The following is a 23,381-nucleotide window of genomic DNA, read 5'->3' as shown; positions in this document are numbered from 1 at the left end:
AAGGTAAGTGTGTGAATGAGCAACAGTGTCAAGTGTTGCAGGAAAATTGGAAATAATTGACTAAAATGTCAGCAAGACAAGTAACAACAAAAGGATTAGAATTTTAAATACATGAGCAGTAGTATGCTGGCAAATGTTTAACAATTAGTTGTGCATGGAAGTAAAGCTTTTGCAGGTATCCATGATACAAATATTTTGTTGTGACCAGTTTCATTGTGTCAGTATTATGTCCTTAAATGTGGAGTTGAGAACATATGTTTACAATCAGTAGCACACCACTGTATGTAAGAAACTTAACATAATTCAATATGTGAAAGAAAGCCTATTAGAAAAATGGACAAGAGGGGGCCTCCCTGGTGTCACAAGGGGTTAAACACCACACTGTGTAGCTATCCGCGCAGCCTTTGCAGCATGAGTTCGATCCCCGGCCGGCCAGGGAGCAACCCACATGGCGCAGCAGACCTCCTTACTCACCCGCTGCTCCCCTCAGCAGTGTATTTCAGTCAATCTGCCTGTTCTATTCCCCACTCTGTTCCTGGTGAATCCTCTCACCCCCCCCGCATCTCTGGCCTGTACCCCAGCTCTTGTATGCATAAATAAATAAATCCTTAAAAAAAGAAAAATGGATAAGAATATGAACAGGCAATTCAGAGGCAGAAATATATATAACCAAAAAATAGGCAAAGATGCTCACTAATTAGGGAAATACAAATTAAAAAAATAAGAAACTGATTTTCACTCATATAATGTAAAAAATTTTCAGTGTTTGATAATATCAAATTAGATGAGGGCATAGGGAAATAAATATCAGTTTCATTGATGAGGTAAATTAGTATACCATTCTTGAGGACAACTTGGTAGAAGTTATTAAAATTAGAAATGTGCCTATCCTTTGCTATAGTGGATCATATTTTGATTTCCCCTCTAATGTAACATTCATTATTGCATGCAAAGAGATGAAGAATCACTGTGACACTGTTTATAATAAAAGTTGCAGAATAATGTGCCCTGTGTGGTATTATTTGTGGTAGTGATCAAAAGGAATTGGTTCATAATTTTTAAGTATGTGCATTATTTACATATAATTAATCAGAATGTTTTTAAATGCTCAGAGAAAGAAAGGGATAAAGAAAGTGAGAGCCAGTGAGTGAGGGGAAAGAATAGGTCTGAGTACAGGAGGATTTTGATAAAGAGAAAGAAAGGTAATAAAGAACATGTGGATAAATGCATTCCAACATAATTAGATTATGTTGGAATGAAAGTTAGCAAACTCACCATATGACAAGCTAGGAAGGAACTAATAGGTGATGTTCTTCACAGAAATCAAGGGGTGGACCGCTATGCTTAAATAAATGAAATTTTGACAGAAAGTAGGATTAAGAATCTTGTTGATTTTTTTCTTTTTAATTTATGAAATACTCTAGTCAGTGCCTCAGAGTGATAGCATTTCTCTTACAATCTGTGGGAGCAAGTAAGATATTCTTCCATTAAATGTTGCCATTGAATTTGGCAACTTTGAGAGTACTCTTTTAATGAATAACTTATCTAGATGAAAATCTTAAAAAAAAAGACAAGATGGCAAGGTCTAGGTCAAACTAGACCTAGACCTTGGTGATGGTACCCAGCATATTGGTATAACTTGTGATAAGATTTTTTCCCTCTGTAGTATAGTTAGTACTCTCAAAAGACAGAATTTATCTTAGTATTTGTCTGCCTCAGAATTTTAAGTTTTACAAGAGTTAGATATGGGTTGTTTTTTTTTTTTTAATTTGCTTTGGCCTAATTTTTGTTTTAAGCATTAACATCCAAACCTAATATCTACTTCCCTAATTTTCTATAATGCCCAACTAAAACATACTGTGAAATTTTAGCTTGGAAGTCTAAAAATGAGAATATTCAGTACAATTTTGATCTACGCATTTGCTTGCATAGTGGTGATTTGTTTCAATAGCTAAATCCTAGAAAAAGAAGTCATGCTAATGATTAATAAAAGTTAATGCTATAAACAAAAGTTTTGAGTGCACATTTCAATAGTTTATTCTTTTAACTCAGTGATGCTAAAAGCCACTGTAAAGGTAGTCAAGGGGGAGAAACTATTAAAATGTACAAGGAAAGTACCTAAAAACATTTCAGGAATAGTGATTGTTGTCTCTTCTCTCAGTGTGTTCTTCACAACTTAGATTAAAGTAAATCATCTTAAAGTTTAGCTCTTGGTATGTTCTTCACTTCTTCATAACCTCCAGTGATTCTTTACCAAATAAATCCAGACACCCAAGAGTTCCAAAATGCAAAATAATAAATGAGAGAATGCATGTTCCCTGTTTCCATTGCACAGAGATTTACCTTGTTATAGGCAAATTTAGTTTAAAATTAATAATTAAATTCTAAAGCTATTATTTGTGTTCTGTCATCTTTTTTAAAAATTTATTTATTTACGCATACAAGAATTGGAGTACAGGCCAGAGATGCAGAGGATGAGAGGATTCACCAGAGACAGAGTGGGGAATAGAACAGGCAGACTGACTGAAATTCACTGCTGAGGGGAGCAGCAGGCAAGACAGGAGAGGTCTGCTGCGCCATGTGGGTTACTCCCTGGCCAGCCAGGAATCGAACTCAGAGGCTGCGGATAGCTTCATAGTGCTGTGCTTAACCCTTTGTGCCATCAGGCCCTGTGTTCTGTCATCTGAGCACAATAATTAAAGGCAAAGTTTAAATGAGTTAATTCAAACTAAATTCCTTTTTGCTGTAGACTCTAAAACATAGATTAGCAAATAACATGGTTTCTTCTCTTCTTACTGTTAGTTTATGACAGAACCAGTGAAAGGAAGTATTGACATAGTAACATAAACCAGACTGTTATTTGGAGACCTTACTCAAGATACTGCCCTAAAACTGTGTGTTCCAATTTGCTATTTCAAGGAAATAGCAATTCTATGATCAAAACAATTTACAATTCTTTAACAATAGAATTTAAAAGGTAGACTTGAACTAAACAGTTTTTAGGGGGTGTAATCTCAGTAATAACAAGATAGCATTATGACTAGAATTTTTAAAATAATTGTCTTATCAATATATGAAAAGTATTTTCATGTATTTCTTTTCTGTATGAAACGAAATGGATTTGAGGACAAATGCTGTGTTACTAGCATTTTACAGTTTTATTTCTCTGTCATCAAAACTCATTTATTAATTGGTCCAAGTGACTGCACATGCATCTTATTTAAGAAGTTTCATTACTTAATCCCAAAATACATTAGTAAAACTTGACTTCCTGGGATAGGGAGAGGGTGGTGTCAAAATTTCAAATACTTGTTATTATAGTTCATATAATCTCCTGCTTCTGAAGGCCAGAAAAAGTTTCACTTAATTGTGTGGTTTGTTTCTTTCTATATTACAGAGTGACACAACACTCATTGTTTTTCTTTTCCTATACATTTAAGTTGCAAGATGTTAAAAACTGCTTTGTGGGCCTCCCCAGTGGCGCAGCGGTTGAGCGCTGGGTTGTGAAGCTGCCGGCGACCTCTGCGGCGACGGTTCTATCCCCGGCTGCTCCCCGGCCACCTGAGGAGGGTCCCACATGGCGCGCAGACCTCTCCTGCCGCCCGCTGCTCCCCTCAGCAGTGTGCTTCGGTCTTTCTGCCTGCTCTGCTCCCCGCTCTGGCTCTGGTGAATTCTCTCACCCTCCCGCGCTTCTGACTGTACCCAGTGCATGTATAAACAAAACAAACAAACAAATAAATAAATAAAACATGCCTCTATTAAAAAAAAAAAAAAACTGCTTTGCACTCAAATTGCCATACTTTTCCTCACCCAAGAGGTCATTTTAGATGCTTTAATTCTGATTAAAGAATGGGGGAAAAGTATATAAATTTGCCTTTATGTAGAGCTTTGGCTACTTCTATTTAGTTTTTTTATATCCTTTGTTTGCGAGATAACCTCTAACTGTGATTTGGATATCTTTTTAGTAAGAGTGTTTATAAAATTTTTTAAGTGCTCAGAGAATTTTGTTATTGTTGCGATTGTTAATTTTTTCCTTTTGCATTACAATCTAAAATTGACCCTTTTTTGGCGTAGAAGAACTGGGGTGTAGGCCAGAGGTGTGGGGAATGAGAGGATTCACCTAAAGCAGATTAGGGAGCAGAACAGGCGGATCTACTGAAATACACTGCTGAGGGGAGCAGCAGGCAAGACAGGAGAGGTCTGCTGCGCCATGTGGATTAGTTTCCAGGCTGGGGATTGAACTTTGGGCCATAGTACGCAGCAGTAGTAGTGCTGAGACTTAATTCACCCCTAGGACACTAGGGAGGCTCCCTAAAATTGACATTTTTAAGAGGGGATTTATTTTTCTTCATGACCTAATCAGTGATTGCCATTTTTTCCAATTAATATTTGGAAAGTATATTCTACAAGAATTCATTGTGTTAGTTTTACTCCTAGGTGTTTCACAGAACACTAACTCCTCAAATGTTACTTGGGGGAAAGAGGATCTGTGTCAAAACTTTGGGAAACTACATAAAACAGGTCTAATTGTAAAACTTAATCTGCTAATGTAGCAGAAGGGAGATAAAATACATAGCATTTATAAAACCTATTTGAAGATCTTTCCTCTGCATGTTAGATAATATTAATAAGATTCTTTAGTTGTCTTCAAGCTATTCCTGCATATTAGGGAACTGTGGATCAGAGAAATCCTTCTTCAGTCACCTTTCACTTGCAATTTTAGCATGTAGTATTGTTTATGGTTTCTCTAGGTTTCAATAATGATACAAATGCTTTCATTTTTAGATTCTGTTGATTATTTCTGTGGAATCTTGGCTTGTGTGTTTATTGCCATATTATCTAGAAGCTCCTCAGTTATTGTTAACTTTGCATTCTTCAGGGAGCTTGATCTATTTCTTTCCTTTTTTTAAGTTTTACAGGAGTCATTTTCATACCTCAGTTGTTGTCTTATTACTCTGAGACATTTGCCATGTTGTTCTTTAAATAGTTTGCTTTTTAAATTTAAGTCTGTTTTAAAAAGGGATGTAAAACACTAGTGTTAATGCCATTAATACATAAAAATTCTTTGCCTCATTTTATATCGTTTATCGCTTTTAGGGAGATGATACTGCATAGAAATTTGAATTTTCCCTTTTATTCTTTGTTTATCTATAGAAGTAATATTAATGGCTAATATTTTTTGACTGCTTAGCATGTTGAGGTTGACCTTGTACAGCCCCCCATGCTGTTGACTGCACAACTTAGAATAATATCATTCTTACAGGTTATGATATCCTGGAATTGTACAGTCTTGTGGCTTGAATGTGCCAGATACTGTGCAGAGAGCATTGTACTTAATCCATATAACAATCAATCAATAGGTACCATCACTATGCCTACCTTACCATGAAGGATAATGGCCCAGGTAGATAGAGGTTAGTTAGCTTTGGAAGAGCTGGAGATGAGAACACAGTCTTCTTTTCAGGGGTCTTCATCGTATCATGCATGGGTAACAAGTTTACTTCATCTTTTGCATTGTAATCAAAATGTGCCATAGGGGTATTTTCCTCCCTTAAACATTTATTTAAAACATTCAGGTATATTTCTTAAAGTTCTAGGTTATTAATTCTTGCATATTTTATTCTAGGTTAATGGAAAAGGTTCCTTATGGTGTGTTGATCCAGAATATAAACCCAATCTTATGCAGGCACTGAAGAAGCAACCTTTTTCCTCAGCTTTAACATTTTACACCCCTCCTGCATCTCCACAAAGGTATAGGATTGTCTGTATAAGTGTCAGTAGTGATTTATAAGATTTCATTGTTGAGATGGAGAAACTTTTTAACAAAGCTGTTAGGATTATTTTGTTTCTTTATTGCATAGGGGAATATTAATGAATAAGACATTAGCCTAAGACCTTTTTATTTATAGTCTAACTTTTGTTACTAGGAAACAAAAATTTGATAGTTAGAACATAATTTCTGGGAAATGTAGTCAAGCCAAATAAAATGTTTGACAAGTAAAATAATGCTTTGGCTTTTTAAAATTTACCTTGTTTTTGATGGTAAGTATGATTATAATGTATTTCCTCAGTTTTTGCTTTCAAACTCTGATTCCTATTGATCCGTATAGCTTTCAGTCAACTCTATTAATGTAAATGATATGACCTCTTTGATTTTATTTCCTTATCCTAAAAAATTATCAAAATCTTTTATAAAATTTTGACTATATATGTATTCAAGCTGAAAATGCCAGATTTGGTCAAGGCACTTTTAGGGGTTATCTATGATTCATTTGCTTCTTGAAAAATTTCAAAAGCTTTTAAAATAACAAGTGGAAATTTTCAGGAATACCTATAAGTAGGGAAAAGGTTGTCATGAACTCCCAGCTGTAACAATTATCAGTACTTCTTGTAGTGGTTAATTTTTTAAAGTAATACTAGATAACTTTTAGAGGATTGGTTGTAACTGAAATACAGAGGGAAATGGGGAGATAGTCTAGTAAAAAATGGTAACATAGAAACTATTGTAAGTTCTGCTCATGGTCACATATTTATTTTATTTGAGTATGCTAATTTTCAGTTGAAGATCAAAAGAGAATTGACAAATACACCATCAAAAATACACAACTGTGCCTTTGATATGTTTTCATGTTTATATTTGTTTGCTTTATCATTTGCTTAGATTTTAAATAAAGATGGTTTTGTGGCTTGAAAATAATGACTACATATTTTAATTTTTTACTTTAAAACATCCCCTTATTTTTAAAAACATTTTTCTTTTTCATTATTTTGCAAAAAGACAATTCCATCTGACATACCTTTATGTAGCCCTTTCATGTCATAATTGGTAAGGCTAAGGAAGAGAAAGATACAGGATGTCTAAAACTGTGAATAGAAAATAGATTGTTAATTTAATTAGCAGAATGGGATTTTTTAATGCTACTACAAATTCCAAAGAACAGAAATAGTTTGTTCCAAAATGTTTTAGTATTTGGAATTTTAAAAAAACTGCTAATTTCTTTTCATGAACATATGAAGTTTAATTTGACATTGATGTTTATTGATAATATCAGGAACTTACGTGTTTTCCATCACTACCATACAGTCCTCCTTAAACAATTGTCTTGATGAAAGCTTTCATATATGTTAACACCTATATTAATATCCAGTCAAACTTAAGCATCAGTCCAAAATCAAATAGTAGCTGTATTATCTAATGCTCCATGCATTTAAAATGCATGGAGCAATCCTATGTCATCACAGCAATCCTATGTCAAATTATTCCTGTTTTAGATAGGAAGAAACTAAAAGATTAATTATTTTGCCTAAGAATATCCAAATAATAGTGATTTAATCTTGGTACTTATGCTCTTTTCTGCTTTGGTAACTTCTCCCTACACATGATAATATTAGCAAAGAAAAACGTAAAAATAGTTTGGTTTTATTGTACAAATTAGTTGGTCTTGTGACTAAATTCTGGAAGAAGGCAAACATATTTGTCTTACCTTTCTTTTTTCAGTGGCTCTTTATCTCCTCATTACTTAAGCTCTGTACTCAAGCAGAACCAGGTGCGAACCCTCAAAGGTATGTATAAGATCAGTATTTTAAGTCATAAAACTTTATGTCAAAAGTCAGAATTTTATTTGTTTAATTTTTTTTAATTATAGAAGTATTATGTTTATTGTAGATTTGGAAAATAAAAGCATTCATAAAAAAAGACTAAAACTTCCCCTTTATTCTACTATTGACATTTTGATATAATTGTGTTGGTTGTTCTTATGCTTTATGCATGAGTAGATGAATAGGTATACATACATGCATTATATACACACATACTTTTTCTCTAAAACTGGGCTCATTTGTATATACTCTTATATCCTTTTATATGTGTTTTTCCTTGAGAATAGGAAAATACTTCTTAGTAAGATCATCAGTTTCCAAGTCTGTCTTAGAATAGAATAGAGGTTAGCTAGCTATAGGCAATAGGCCATATCTACTCGTTTTTGTATGAGCTAGGTATGTTTTATATTTGTATATAGTTGAAAGATAAAAATAATACTTTGAGGCATGTGAAAATTTGCCACAACAGCAGAGTTAAGCTGTTGTAACAGACTTCTATATTGTATCTTTGACCAACAAAATTAAAATAGTTATCTTACCCTTTATAGAAGTTTGCCAACTCCTGGGTTAGAATATGGTTCAGAATATTTTATAGATTTTATTTAAGTGTAAAGAACTTTGAGAAGGTGATAGGTTTATGTTTAAAAGTATATAAAATTAAAAAAATAAATAAAAGTATATAAAATTTCTGAATTAGTACTCCCCCCCCCCCACTTGATGTTAATATTATAGATTAGTGGTCAATTAACAAGGTTGTCTAGCATTGTTGCTTTAGAGCCTAGAGACATTTCTGCAATCTTTAAAAATAGAAATTCTCAGACTAAAAGCCAAAAAGAGCTATTTTTGCTCTTTGAAACTACACTAAGATGAGCCTAGAAAGCAGAGAGTGATGATGGTCTGTTAAAATAAGGGAGAGAAAGAGTGTGAAAAAGCTTAAGAGAACTCTGCAAAGATGTTAAGCAGATTGAGAGTCAGCCTCAAATAACATTCTGACTTTGCACAGGCAAATATCTATTTTCCTGTTACCTGCACGGGTAAATATGCTGTCTCTTTACATTTAGATATTGCTAAAACTTCCTTTATCTTTTTATTATCTCAATAGATTCTGATCCTTAGTCTTTCAAGTTTAGTTCAAATACACATTTTGAGAACATTTTCATTGTGAATTTGAAGCTTTATTTAGAATCTCTTGCTCTTGTTCCATTCCATTCAAATTCTGCTTATTCCTTTGGGGAACAAAGACTTCTACAAGTTCTTCCTTTTAGTTTTACCCACAATTTTTCCTAACAAGCATAGGTATTTTTCTTTTATTTAACAGTATATATATTATGCATCATCTCTCCAGTGTTGCTATTAGCTTACTTCCCTGCATTGCTAGACTCATGAGTCTTAGGTCTATTCCCCTTGTAATAATTAACTTGGCAGGGATGGTTGGTTGGTATTCTGGATTAAAACACATGCAGATCTGTCCTGGAATAGAATAAAAAATTCTCATAAGTTTTAAGAGAAATGCAGAAACTTAAGAAATTTATGTTTGAATCAGGTTGTTTTAGGTGTATTCATAGATTTCTGTGGAAATTTGTTTCTTTTCTCAAATTATTACTAGGGGAAAATTTGAAAAACACTAAATGTGTTAAATAGTCAACTATATCTTCTACAAGTACTTGTTGAGTTTCTATAGAGTGCTAAGTGCTATAGTAGGTGCTTTAGGATATGCAGAGATGAAAGACACAGGTCCTGCTTTCTTTATAACATGTGTACAGCAGAATGTTGACTAGATTGATGCAGCGTACACTGGGGGAAAAGAAAGTGAGTGGCAAATTAAGTTTAGAGGTATGTAGGAAAGGAAAGACCTCTTAGAGAAGCTATTATTCTTAAACTTGGCCTTAAAAGTTGGGAGGACACTTAACCTCCAAGGGTAGAGGTTTTGGTGGAAGCTGATTGCTGGCAACAATAGGTTGATGAGTATGGCTGAAACCTATGAGTGTGGAAGAATGCCAGGTAGTCTTGGTAAGGTGCTGTAAATATGATCATTTAGCATGGATTAGGCAATGGAGAAGTTTTAAGCAGGAATTTGCCAAATCAAGGAGCACTTATCTAGCATAATAAAGAGTTTGAACTTTCCTAACCATAACATTAGTTAACACTGAATTCCTTACAATGGTGCTTTGTTACGGTATCTTCTTAATCCTTACAGCTCTTTAAGGAGTAATCACTCTTTTACAAATAAGAAAACTGAAGTTTGTATTAATTAACTTTCTCAAGGTCACAGAACTAGTAAATGGTATGGAAGGAATTGCTTCAGAGCCTACCAGATATGAGGTATTGGGGAAGGTCCTGAGGGGCTTTAACAAATGAGGCACATTAGCAGTTTCTGTGTTTTAAAAGCTCATTTTGGTGGCATTGTTGGACTGAATTATTAAGATCCAATATTAAATTCATTTATCATTTCATATAATTATATTATTTTATTAGAGATACTTTTAGGCAAATAAAAGTAATAGGAATTAGACTTGGGAACTCCAGAAACCATTATTAGCCAAAACAGGTAGAGCGGTTTGCTTATAGTATAGTTGTCTCTGTTGTCCTGCTTATAGTGACTAATTCATATGCCAGTAGCTATTGTGTTGTTGGAAAAGTCGTGACATATTTTACCTTTGAAAAACATAGAAGAGATGTGTCATGACTTGTTCGACAACCCAGTATTTTTACTGTATTATATAATATGGGAAGAGACATGAAATCTCATTCTGATAACAAAAAAAATTGGTTTGGTGTATATCTAGAGTAAATTTATCCATTTAAAAATATTTACTGAGGGCCTCCCCGGTGGCGCAGCGGTTGAGCGCTGGGTTGCGAAGCTGCCCGCGGCCTCTGCGGCGCCGGTTCAATCCCCGGCTGCTCCCCGGCCACGGGAGGAGGGTCCCACATGGCGCGCAGACCTCTCCTGCCGCCCGCTGCTCCCCTCAGCAGTGTACTTCGGTCCTTCTGCCTGTTCTGCTCCCCGCTCTGGCTCTGGTGAATTCTCTCACCCTCCCGCGCTTCTGACTGTACCCAGTGCATGTATAAATAAACAAACAAACAAACAAATAAATAAATAAACATGCCTCTATTAAAACAAACAAACAAACAAACAAACAAAAATATTTACTGAGCACACTCTTATGCTAAGTGCCAAGGATATGTCTGTGAACAAAGCAAACAAAAATGGAACTCACGTTCTATTTAGTAAATTGTAGTATTTATGCTTAAGCTAGTTATACTACAAGCAGATATGAAATTTAGATAGTTGATAATGTTAAACGCTAATTGAAAATATAAGTTCAGGGCCTCCCCGGTGGCGCAGCGGTTGAGCGCTGGGTTGCGAAGCTGCCCGCGGCCTCTGTGGCGCCGGTTCGATCCCCGGCTGCTCCCCGGCCACCAGAGGAGGATCCCACATGGTGCGCAGACCTCTCCTGCCACCCGCTGCTCCCCTCAGCAGTGTACTTCAGCCCTTCTGCCTGCTCTGCTCCCCGCTCTGGCTCTGGTGAATTCTCTCACCCTCCCGCGCTTCTGACTGTACCCAGTGCATGTATAAACAAAACAAACAAATATAATAAACAAATAAATAAATAAATAAAAAACATGCCTCTATAAAAAAAAAAAAAAAAAAGAAAATATAAGTTCAAATTTAAATAATGCAAATTAGCATTATTTGTATCTTAATTGAAATGAATAAAACTGGTGGTCCAGGCAGGTTAAGGTTGTTAATCTATTGAAATTGTTCTCTAAAGAAATTGTTCTTGGGCCTCCCCGGTGGCACAGCGCTGGGTTGCGAAGCTGCCCGCAGCCTCTGCAGCGCCAGTTCAATCCCCAGCTGCTCCCCGGCCACGGGAGGAGGGTCCCACATGGCGCGCAGACCTCACCTGCCACCCGCTGCTCCCCTCAGCAGTGTGCTTCGGTCCTTCTGCCTGTTCTGCTCCCTGCTCTGGCTCTTGTGAATTCTCTCACCCTCCCGCGCTTCTGACTGTACCCAGTGCTTGTATAAATAAATAAATAAAATAAATTTTAAAAAAAGAAATTGTTCTTCAAAGAATCAGTTTCTCCATTTGTTATGAACCTGACATCATGTAAATGTTATTTTTAATAGAGGCAACAAATCCTCTTATAGTTAATAAATTACTGAGTAATATAGGTTTTGCCCTCTATCTGAATGTAGAATTTTCCTCTTATGTATTATTTGATAGGTTATTTTTTAAGTGTTGAAACACTATCACTATTAATGTATATTATACTGTTGCGTTATTATGCAACAATTACATGGTATTTTGAGCATTCCTAAACTCTAAAAATAACCTATCAAATCGTACCAAATAGGAGTGTTCTACTTTCATGTAGTGGGGAAAACCAGTAACCATTTGAATTCTGCTTCTACCGTTCTCATATTCCTTAAGCAAATGAACCGAGAATCAGAAAACAGAAACTTACCAGTTTGTCTTATAACCCTCACTTTCACATGACTAAAAGTGGTGTCCTTTCAATTTTTTTCAATTATTGTTAATAGTTCCCTGGCATTAAGGCTAAGGAAAGATAAAAACCAGGAAGAACAAATTAACACTTATGACAGAAATTTGTTTGAACCGGTCACTTAAGTCAGTAGCATGTTTTGAACTCCAGTCGAGACTATGACCGATAAAAAGGGAAATGATAATGACTTTGAACTAAGTTTTTGTTTTTAATTACTATTTGGATGGCTCCAATGATAAATGATTTTAAGCTGGAACAAAATACTTAAGTAGTGTTAGAGAAACATGTACAAAACACTTTGTAAAAGAATAAAATAAACTATGAATTAGGTATTTAAATAACTAATAGTATTTTTTTTTAAATAAAGAGCACCTTTAAATAGATAAAGTATTTATTATTGAAAAAAATAACATTATGAAGTGTTTTCAGTTGTGAAAAACAACTATGGTTTCATTCTAATTATAATACCCAAATAGATTAGGTACAAATGAAAATTATAAAGTCTACCCAGAGAGTTTTTTTTAAAGATTTATTTTTATTTTATTTTTATTTATTTATACAAGCACTGGGTACAGTCAGAAGCGCGGGAGGGTGAGAGAATTCACCAGAGCCAGAGCGGGGAGCAGAGCAGGCAGAAGGACCGAAGTACACTGCTGAGGGGAGCAGCGGGCGGCAGGAGAGGTCTGCGCGCCATGTGGGACCCTCCTCCGGTGGCCGGGGAGCAGCCGGGGATCGAACCGGCGTCGCAGAGGCTGCGGGCAGCTTCGCAACCCAGCGCTCAACCGTTGCGCCACCGGGGAGGCCCTACCCAGAGAGTTTTTGTTGCATGAATTTCTAAAGTTTCTACCTCAGACAAATCATTGATAATCAAGTATTCTTGATAACCAAGTGTTTTGGGTCATTTTTCTAACATATATTTCAATGTTAAACTTTTCTTAGAGTTAATTGGCAAGGAATTGTAGAAACTGTTTACAATAATTCTAAACCAAATGAATCAGATATAGATAAAATTATTTTGCAAATAAAATTTTTATTTCATATAAGTTAATTCCATGGGGGTGATTTTAAATTAATTTGGCTATAGTGAGTTCTCTGTAAGAAATTCTGCTGTTAACAGAAACAGCACCTAATTTTGTTATCACTTTAAATATTTAGAAACTGAGAGGAGAAATGCAGTTCTCTTATGTTGGGATAAGCTTCTTATCAGTTTTCTTTGGTTTCAGGGTACTGTATTTCAGAAATGAGACTCCTTGAATTATAATGGAAGTTTATTATAAGAAGTAAAGTTAGGGATAATACTTTTTTTTTTTAAGATTTATTTTTTTATACAAGAACGGGGGTTACAGGCCAAATGCGCGGGAGGATGAGAGGATTCACCAGAGACTGAGAGGGAAACAGAAAAGGCAGACTGACTAAAATACACTGGTGAGGGGAGCAGCTGGCGAGACAGGAAAGGTCTGCTTGGCCATGTGGGATTCTTACCGGCCGGCCGGGATCAAACCTGCGCTGCAGAGGCTGTGGACAGCTTCACAGTGCAGTGCTCAACTACCTGCGCCACCAGGGAGGCCCAGGGATAATACTTTTTAATAAGAGGATTTTATATGTGCCTCATTTATAGATTATAAATTCCCTGAAATCATTTCTTCATTGTAATGTGTTTCAATTTTAGGTTACCTTTCTTACCCCAGTTTCCTTGTTTTTCTTTTTATAAATAAAATTGGAAACAAAGTAGACCTTTTTTTACTAAAAGAAAAATTGTCTCATGGAGCAGGAATCTCTGGTAGGGCTTTTGCATAATGCCATGCTCACTGTGCCCTGTACAAGGACATCTGGCTGAGGCAATGAGTGGGTTCTTGAAATACAACCCACACTTCAGTCTTCAAGCTGTGTGCCTTGATAGAGGGAAGCATTCACCTGGAGGCAGAGTTGCCTTTTTTCCAGTTCACACAGAGATGCAATATGGGCTAGAGGCAGCACCTTTTTTTCTTCAAAGACATGTGAGAAAACTAAACCTTATCAAACTGTAGTCAGTTTTCATTTTAAAAGACAGGAATTGGAGAGATTTTTGTTTTGCTAGCCTCTTGGCTATGAACTATGGGAATTATTCATTCACATTCTTTTTACTTGCTGTTCTTTCTGTCCTAAATGCTGTTCCTTTGGATATCTATATGGTTTCATTCACTTCTCTCTGAGGTCTTTGTCCTTGAATCTTCCCTAACCCCTGTATTTAAAATTGAATCTCTTTATCTCCCTTTCTTTTAATTTTTCTCCCTAATGTTTATCACTCACTTTCCAACATCCTGTGTTTTAATTAGTTCATTGTGTTTTGAGAGGTTAGGTACTGTTTTGTTTTCTGTTATATTCCCACAACCTGGAATTGATGTCAGGCTCGTAACAAGACCCTTAATTTATGAAATGAATAACAGACTAGAGAATTTCTAGTATTGTCTGTAAAATTTCTACTCTAATCATGGGTGCTTGGTAAGTGTTAAGGGATGATGGTAAAATACTGATTGAAGACCTGGGTTCTAAATGTAGACAGACAGGGTTCAAATACTACCTGCATCATTCCTACAGCCTCCTCTGTTTCTGTTTTCTTTAACATGCAAATGCTTATAGAATCCACATTACAAAGTTATGAGGCATACCTTAGTAATACTTAATCCATGCCAAACCCATTGCAAATACTCAATGTTAATTTTGTCATAATCATCATAATCTAAGGAAAGGAGAGCAAAGATGTTGTAAACTTATTCTTTAAATATCTATCAAGGACCTACTATTATACCAAACATTGTGGAATATAGAGGATAGGACATGGTTCTTACCCTATAGAAGCTGAAAGTCTAATTGGGAAGACATCCATGTAGAGACTCTGTTTTATAAGGTCACATTTTATTTAAAAGAAAAGAGCTATAGGCAATAACTGTCCTGGCAATAATTAATGTGCTTCCTCATCACAACTGTCTTCTGATTTACAATTATTCTGATTTATAATTCTTAAAATCAGTAACCATAGTATTTCCTGTTTACAGAGTTTATGGTCAAGTTGGGGAGAATACAAGTAAATCTCTTTGTGGCTTTGTTATTTAAAATAACTATAATTAGATAATGCAAGTGAAATGGAAGAAATAAACTTTTCCAACTTGGAGTAGAAATGGGAGGTTTCATATCTGAGTGTAATTTTAAACGTATCCTTTATAATCTATAAAATTTATAAATGTTTTCTAACTTTTCCTCACAATTTATATCGTTACACTTTTATTTGACTAAGTTATTCAGACTAATAGATGACCGTGATGGAGAGGATCTTTTAGTATAAATACACATGTTTTAATTACCTTATCTGGAGTAGAACATAATTACCTTATCTGGAGTAGAACCTGATGATTTTACCAACCTTTTAAGGTCTGTTTTTCTTACGAACTATCCATAATTATGTGTGACCTCCTGAGTATTACATAAATCTGTAGTACTTATAGGCTCATACGAATAAAGGTATTAATACTTTTGTCCTGGCAATAATTATTTATTTAGCTTTTATAAACTAATGATCTAGACAGACCAATTACATATGTCTGTGTGTGTGTGTGTGTGTGTGTGTGTGTGTGTTAGCTCCAACATATAATTAACATAGTACTTCATAACTGCAGATCACAAAATAAGCATTTTTTTAAAATTTAGCCTGTATAAGTTCAGGTTTTTTCATTCTGAATAATTAAAGAAGAGAAATTTTATCTCTTTCAATTTTACTTTTTACAATACTCTTCATAGAACTGTCCATAATTTTAGCAAAAGCAGATTGTAAAATAATCTCATTTTGATTAAAGGTAAATATAAGATGAATATGTGTGTATATATATACATATATATATTTTAGTAGGAGAACATACACCAAAATCTTAATATTGGTTACCTTTTGGTACATTCAAATACTTATAATAGCCTCTCTTCTGCAAAGAACATTAATATTACCATTCCTTTCCTTTTTCAGAATCTGATATTGATGCTGCCACTGCAATGATGCTTTTAAATACTTCTATAGAACAAGGAATTTTAGAATGTAAGCAATCCAGTCATGCTTCCATTTTAAACATTTTTGTGTGTGCCTTTTTAAATGTAGTTTAGAATGCAAAACTATTACAAACAAATTACTTTTTGTTTTGATATAGTTCTCATTGAGAGAGTGTAGTTAGCCCTGTGATCTTTTTACATTGACCAAAAAATGAAGAAATAAATAGCATATTTTGAAATTAAGCTTGAAGATTTAAAAGTGCAAATGAAAGCACAAATAATAGGAAGATATATTTATAACCTTGGAATAGGAAAAACCTTTAAGATCCAAAGTGTATGCTAGCAGAAATGCAAAATGGTTCAACTGGTATGGAAAGCGTGTGGAGGACCCTCAAACTACTAAAAATGGAGCTACCGTATGACCCAGCCATTCCACCCCTACGAATCTACTCAGAGGACACAAAAACATTAATTTGAAAGGATACCTACACTCCTGTGTTTATTGCAGCACTATTTGCAATAGCTAAGATATGGAAACAACCTCAATGCCCAAAGTCAGAGGTCTGGATCAAGAAGGTGTGGTATATATACATGATGGAATACTAGTCAGCAATCAAAAAGGATAAACTCATGCCATTTGCAGCAACATGGATGGAGCTGAAGAGATTATGCTCAATAAAATAAGTCAGAAGGAGAAAGAAAAATATCGATAGTTTCATTTATAATAGGAATATAAGGAAACCAAACAAGGGGCCAGTGGAAAAAAAGACAAAACTAGCAAGCAGACTACAAATCAGAAACATTCAGCAGGGGAGGAGGAGGGAAAGGGATCAAAACAAGAGAGGGAAGAGCACAAGAGACTATGGTGATGATTCATGTGTGTCTTGGTGGTGGTAATTTTATGGGGATTACACTTGAGAGGAGAAATCAGACTTGTACATGAACAACAATGTGAAAATATATATTTAAAGAAAAGATCCCAAGTTCAAAATCTATAAAGAAAAGATGGGTAAATTTAATTAAACATCAAAATTTTAGAGTTCTGACAACAAAAGATATCTTTAAGAAAAATAACAAGCAAAACACTGGGAAAACATTTTATTTACTACATATAACACATAAAGGATAAATATTGAGTGTATGTATATGAAAGGATCGTATAAATGAGAATAAAATAGTTCAATAGAAAAGCTAGCAAAATATGTGAATGGGTAGGTCTTAGAAGAGTAAATATATATGAACAACACACATTTGAAAAGATAAACAACTTAGAAATCAGGAAAGTACAAAACAAAATACTATTAGCATTTTATTGTCTATAAACTTAGGAAAAATTAAAATGGTTGACTCATAGCAAGAATCTTGGAAACTTAAATAAGGGACCAGGAAAAAGAATAACTATAAGAAAGAAAATATCAAATCAACAAATAGCCATGAACCAGAGACACTCTGTGAGGGTGGAGGGCAGGGAAAGGAGGGGTTGGGGTCAAAATAAGGGGGTTGTAATTGTATGGGGAATATAAAAATAAAATTTAAATAAAAAAAAATGATTGATAATATTTGGTGTTAAGTATGGGGCCTGAGTATTGTCATATACTTATAGTATATTAGTATACAACCATTTTTGAGGGCAGTTTAGAAATACCATTTATCATTTTCTTGGTATGTCTCCTAGAAAAAATTTGCCCATGTGAAAAAAGACTTGTAAAAGGATTTTCATTGTAATTTTATTTGTATTAGTGAAAAATTGGGAACAATATAAATGACAAAAAGGAAATGCTTAGCCAAACAGTGTACATTCATATTGAGGCAGTAGGTGCAGACAGCTCAAGTACTATATTTTCTGTGGAAAGGTCAGGATATATTGTTAAGTGGTTCTAAAATGTTTCAGATTAATACCTACAGGATGTAGTTTGCATAAGAAAAGAACCTATAAAACATTACTAATCTAAACCATTTATTACTCAGAAGTAACATAGTTGTTTTAAATGACCTGATAATTATTTTGGGGGAATGCATTTGACCTATTGATGGAAGTTCCATTTTCCACAGGTGAGAAGCCTCTTCCTCTTAAAACAGCAATGCAAAAAAAGAGAAGTTATGGCAATGCATTTAATCATCCCAGTACCGTGCGATTACAAGAGAGTGATTCGTTAGTCACCAGCATCGATCCAAAAGAAGACCATAATTACAGTGCAAGTAGTATGGCAGCACAGCGTTGTGCATCCAGGTCTAGTGTATCTTCCTTGTCTTCTGTGGATGAAGTATATGAATTTATCCCAAAGAGTAGCCATGTGGGAAGTGATGGTAGTGAAGGATTTCATAGTGAAGAAGATACTGACGTTGATTATGAAGATGATCCTCTTGGAGATAGTGGCTATGCATCACAGGCTTGTGCAAATGCCTCTGAAAAAGGGAAGCCTGGCAAAAAGATGCAAAAACGGTCATGTCAAGAAATTGATGAGGAGCTCAAAGAGGCAGCTGGATCTCTGCTCCACCTTGCTGGAATTCGTACATGTCTGGGTTCCCTAATAAGTACTGCAAAGACACAAAATCAGAAGCAGAGGAAAAAATAGAAGTACTTATTAGTGTGAAATTAATTTAAAGTGTGGCAATACTCTTCTACTTAGTTCTTTACAAGGGATATCAAAGCCATAATGGACTTCCTTTTGTTTTAGGGTGGGGGAGGGGTGCTAATAACTTGTTTCTTTCAAAACATTTTTGGTTTCTTTTGTTTTAAAATTGCTGTTTAGGATCATGCCCAATCATAACTATGATGTGAAGTCCTAAAAGCATAATTTTTGTGATAAGTGTCTACAAAGTTTAGAAATTTTTATATAAGAAAATCTCCAGCTTTTGTCCTAAACTTGTAGGGAAAATCTTTTATTTTTATTAATATGTCAAAATATAAGAATTGAAAACTCTATAACTTTTTTTCATTTTCTTTTCCAATCTAAATTAGTTGCTGATCCAGCTAAATTTTTTTCTGATGTATTTCTCACATATGCCTCTCCTGACACAATCCAATAGGATGAGATTTAAATTTTTGTCTTAAATTTTGTTTTAATTATTCTTGTTGAAGCATCAACATAGTTAAATATACATTGGAAAAGGTCATAGGTACCTAGAAAGTTCCATTTGGTTACATAGGCAGGGAATACAACAAATTCTAAGATTTGGAAAAGGCAATTTTGCAATGTAATTTAATCTAAGAATGCTCTAATTCCTATTACAATGTTATCTTTATTATTATTACTATTTTACTTCCCAGTTGTTGCATAACATTTGTTGGATTCTTTTATTCTTTTCCAAATTGCTTTGCAACCATTGTTTAAATTTTAAATACCAGCTGTCTTCGTTCAATATAAACTATCCAATGGAGAATATAGCCATAATATGTTATTGAGTTAATACCCATTTTGACACACTTTTGCAATAAGAGAATCTTTCCTTTGCTTGTTAAATGCACTGCATTATAAAGAATCTTGTAATAGGAATTGAGTGTAATCTAACATAAACATTGTGAATACTTATGTCATCACAAATAAAGGTAGGTCATTCAGGAAAATATATCTGTCCAAGTATTATGTTAATTAAATTTGTATGCAAAAATAACTTCAAAAAAACTAACAGGATACCTTCACAGATTTCAAAATTCATAAAAATTAGATTTTACGCAGTCTATCCTCTTAATGAGGCAGTATAATTAATACCTATTATGTGCCATTATTCCATGCTAGAAGATTTTATTACTGTTCCAAATATGCATTGACTATGGTATTTTTTAAGTATTCAAACAAATCTGCCTGAATAAGAAACATTTTCTTATATCATTTGTAGAGTGTATATCATAAAGAACAAGGTATACTATTAAAACTAAATTTATTCATTATATGTATTTTTTACAGTGGTGAAAGCAACTTTCAAAAAATCCAATCTTATCTCATTCTACATCCTTTTTCATAGACAATGACCTTGTCTTAATTTGTATGTTAATTTTATATTTACATACCATATATATGTACATACGTACAGACACAGGATCATGATTTTGGTTGTTACCTTCAACTGTTTCTATGACTATAATGCATTTTTTGGGTTGTTTTTTTTTTTTTTTAAAGAGACAAATATTTTTATTTTAACTTCTAAATTTTATTTGGGCAAAACTGTCAAATGAGAAGCATAATGAGAATGTCTTTTAGCTGGCAAAACTTTAAGCCAGGGACAACCACATTAATATAATCTGTCTTGGTTCCATGTTAATTATAATTGAAACTGGATAGCCACATTAATCAAAATTGGTGCTGTTGATATATAGTTATTTTCTAATTTGTTGATAATGAAAAACTGTTCTTAAGTATGCAGGATGAAGTATTTGGATTTTCTTATTCTTCATATCTAATACAGAAAGGGCTACCGCAAGTTAGCACCTTTTACTGTAGGAAGTGAATATTTAACACCAAAAAAATTGCTCTTACCACAGTGTGAACAGCAAAAAGATCATAAATATTGTTATAATAATAATATTCTTAAGCTATTTGCCATGGTAGTGTTTCAATGATCTGGTTCCAGTTTATATTGTTCTACTGAAATTCTGTACCACAAATGTTCTCTCTTGATGTCTATCCATTGTGTAATTATTCTTTATAAATAAAGGAAAATGAGCTAAGATAAGGAGGGGGAGAGTTCACAATTCTAATAGGAATCTCAAGGTGATTTTGTTTTAATATAAATAACAGAAACTTTATAAATTTTCTTCTCTCCTTCCTGTACTCTTCCCACAAATTTAAAAGTTTATGTTATATTCATTACTAGCAAGGACTATAAGGACTTTTGGATTAAGAGCTAACAGGAAAAAGTTAAACAATGTTTTATTTGTAATTTATATACAAAATTCAGTGCATCACTTTTATTTGCTATTAGGTAGCTATTTTGAAGGGGAAGAACCTTTTTAATTGTGGCCCCCATTTACTACTTTCATGGATATTATGACCCTATTCAGGTGTGTAGAGATTAAAAACATGGCTAATAACCACCCAATTAAGGAAAGTCATTCTAAGTCCTATGAACTGGAAGTTGTATTTCCAAGAATAAATCAATATAATTTTTAATGTAACAAAAACAATTTGGTAATCCCAGAAAGGTATTATTTTCCAATATATCTTAAAACTGTGATTTAAGCTTACATATAATTTGCCTTACATCAAAATATAAATTGTACTTTAAAACCATTCTGGTTTTTAATATATCCTTAGTAAAAGTTTTGACCCATCACAATCTTCATCTTTTGCCACCCCCATTAGGATCAGTGTTTCTTGAATATATATTTTTGAAATTTATTTGTGCAATATATTGCTAAATTAGTTAATATTTTACTTTTCAAATTCAGAGAAATGAAACAGTACTTGTATTCATGGAAAAGATAATTATGGTGGATCACCTCCTTTTTTCCAACTTTGAACCTTTCCCTGTCCTTACAGCCAGCATGACTTAATTTTGATTCCTTTGTAAATAGTGAAATTTAAAATCTTTTCTTTTGCTACTTTGAGGCATTATGTAAAGGGTTCATAATAGATGGTCAGCTAAATATATGTTAGTGCCAATTCAAGGCAAGAGGAAGTGTTAAGGAGAAATTGTATGAGTCTTGATAGACCAGGAGGCCTTTGTCTGCAATTTAAGCAACAGATGTGAAAACTTCACAAAGCTGTAAAGACCATTGTCTTAAATATTACAGTAACTTAATCTTTTGTGAAGAACATAGCTATTTAATTAAGAAATTTTGAGGCTTTCTGGTTTACATATATTTTAGCTTTTAGTTCAAAATGTGAAGCTTTGAAAGTTTATTTCAATATGTTAATGATGAAGACAAAATATTTATTGAAAGAAAGACTAGGGTATTTTAATGTTAAACCTGCCATTTTTTTTCCTTAAAGCACATTCTTTGCATCTAACTGCCAGTGCCATTGTCAAACTTGTTTTTAAAATTGTACATTTCTTATTAAACTGCTTAATTTTAAAGTATTATGTTGCCACCATATAGTGTATAAAAATGTATAATTGCCAATTCATTGTAACTATTATTTATTTTTAAATGAAAGTATAAGATTGTTTTCTGATTCAAGAAATTTTAGTTACCCTCTTCTAATGTAGCATAAAAAAATTGCCCTGAGTTTGAGTTATAACTGCCAGTAGATAAGTCACAAGTGAACCACTTCTCAGTTGCCAGTCTTTGCTCATATTAAAAACAACTGAACAAATACTTAGTTTTTGTATCTAATCTGATTATTAAAATGTTTATAAAGTTTATTTTTACCAAAGAGATGCAGTTCATTATGATAAAGTATTGCAGAATAAACTTTGTTTTATAACATTTTTGTGGTCTTCCTGTTCTTTTGGGGTGGGTAATGTAGACATAGGTGGCTCATCCTTCACAAATTCACACGCACATAGATTTTCTGTTGTTGAATTACAAAGTTGGAATCATGCAGATGAAAATGTTTTGATTTGACAGTTTTTAAAGGTTTTTGAGTATTGTTTTTCTGGTTTTTATATGTCATCTTATTCATTGAAAGCAAAAATGGTGTTAAATAATCTTTCTGGAGTTGAGATTTTCCTGTTTATAATATATATGAGATATTTTGAAATACAACTAAGAAGAATTGAATAGCATATGAAATTATTGACCATTGCTAAAACCAATAATATTATTTTAAAAATACCAGTAATAACATTTGTTTAAAAATTAGGAATCATCTACAACCAATATCCTCACTTAACAAAGTCCTCCCCTTACCTTCTTTTGAAAGTCTGTGCTGGTAATTTAAATGGTATTCTGTACAGAGTTGTTTGATTGAGATGAGTCAGGAAATTGTCATATAGATTTTAAACTACTACCACTGTCTCTGCCCTCCTCCCAAGCATCCCTTTGAAATGGTAGTTTCAAAATCATAGCCATTTGGGAGACGTGTATTTGTTCTTTGAAATAGTTTTATTCTTGCTATTGTATCCACCATTTTCTATTTCATACTAGTTCTGAACAGTAAAGAAATACCATACAGCATTTTTAGAAAAATAGTAAAATAACAGCTTAAAAACATTTGCTCTTTTCCTCAGGAATTTTACGACACGCCAATTTAATAGTTAATTTTTTTAATTGGAAATAAATCTTGCAAAAAGTACAACAACTTACATGTAAAAAGTCTTAAAAATCTTTAAAGACAATTTTAAATTTTGTGAGTAACAGTGTTATGCTCTGTGAAAAT

General features: G+C 33.7%; 1 protein-coding gene across 3 annotated transcripts in view; it reads left to right on the top strand.

Moving 5' to 3' along the window:
* Window positions 1-22,495, top strand: part of FOXN2 (forkhead box N2) — a 52,745-nt gene extending 30,250 nt beyond the window's left edge. For 2 of the 3 annotated variants that reach the window (XM_037528094.2, XM_037528093.2), the window contains exons 3-6: window positions 5,627-5,751; window positions 7,499-7,563; window positions 16,100-16,168; window positions 18,172-22,490. In XM_037528094.2, the coding sequence (XP_037383991.1) occupies window positions 5,627-5,751; window positions 7,499-7,563; window positions 16,100-16,168; window positions 18,172-18,695 (783 nt within the window). In that variant the 3' untranslated portion in view covers window positions 18,696-22,490. Of the gene's footprint in view, window positions 1-5,626; window positions 5,752-7,498; window positions 7,564-16,099; window positions 16,169-18,171 lie in introns of all 3 variants that reach the window. The other variant, XM_037528095.2, reaches the window with a different exon arrangement.
* Window positions 22,496-23,381: the final 886 nt, after the last annotated feature.

The sequence above is a fragment of the Talpa occidentalis genome, unplaced genomic scaffold (genome assembly GCF_014898055.3).
Source record: "Talpa occidentalis isolate TD23 unplaced genomic scaffold, MPIMG_talOcc4v2.1 talOcc4.5, whole genome shotgun sequence".
Taxonomy (NCBI): Eukaryota; Metazoa; Chordata; class Mammalia; order Eulipotyphla; family Talpidae; genus Talpa; species Talpa occidentalis.
The sequence above is the reverse complement of the archived record's forward strand: the minus strand, read 5'-3'. Positions and strand labels throughout refer to the sequence as shown.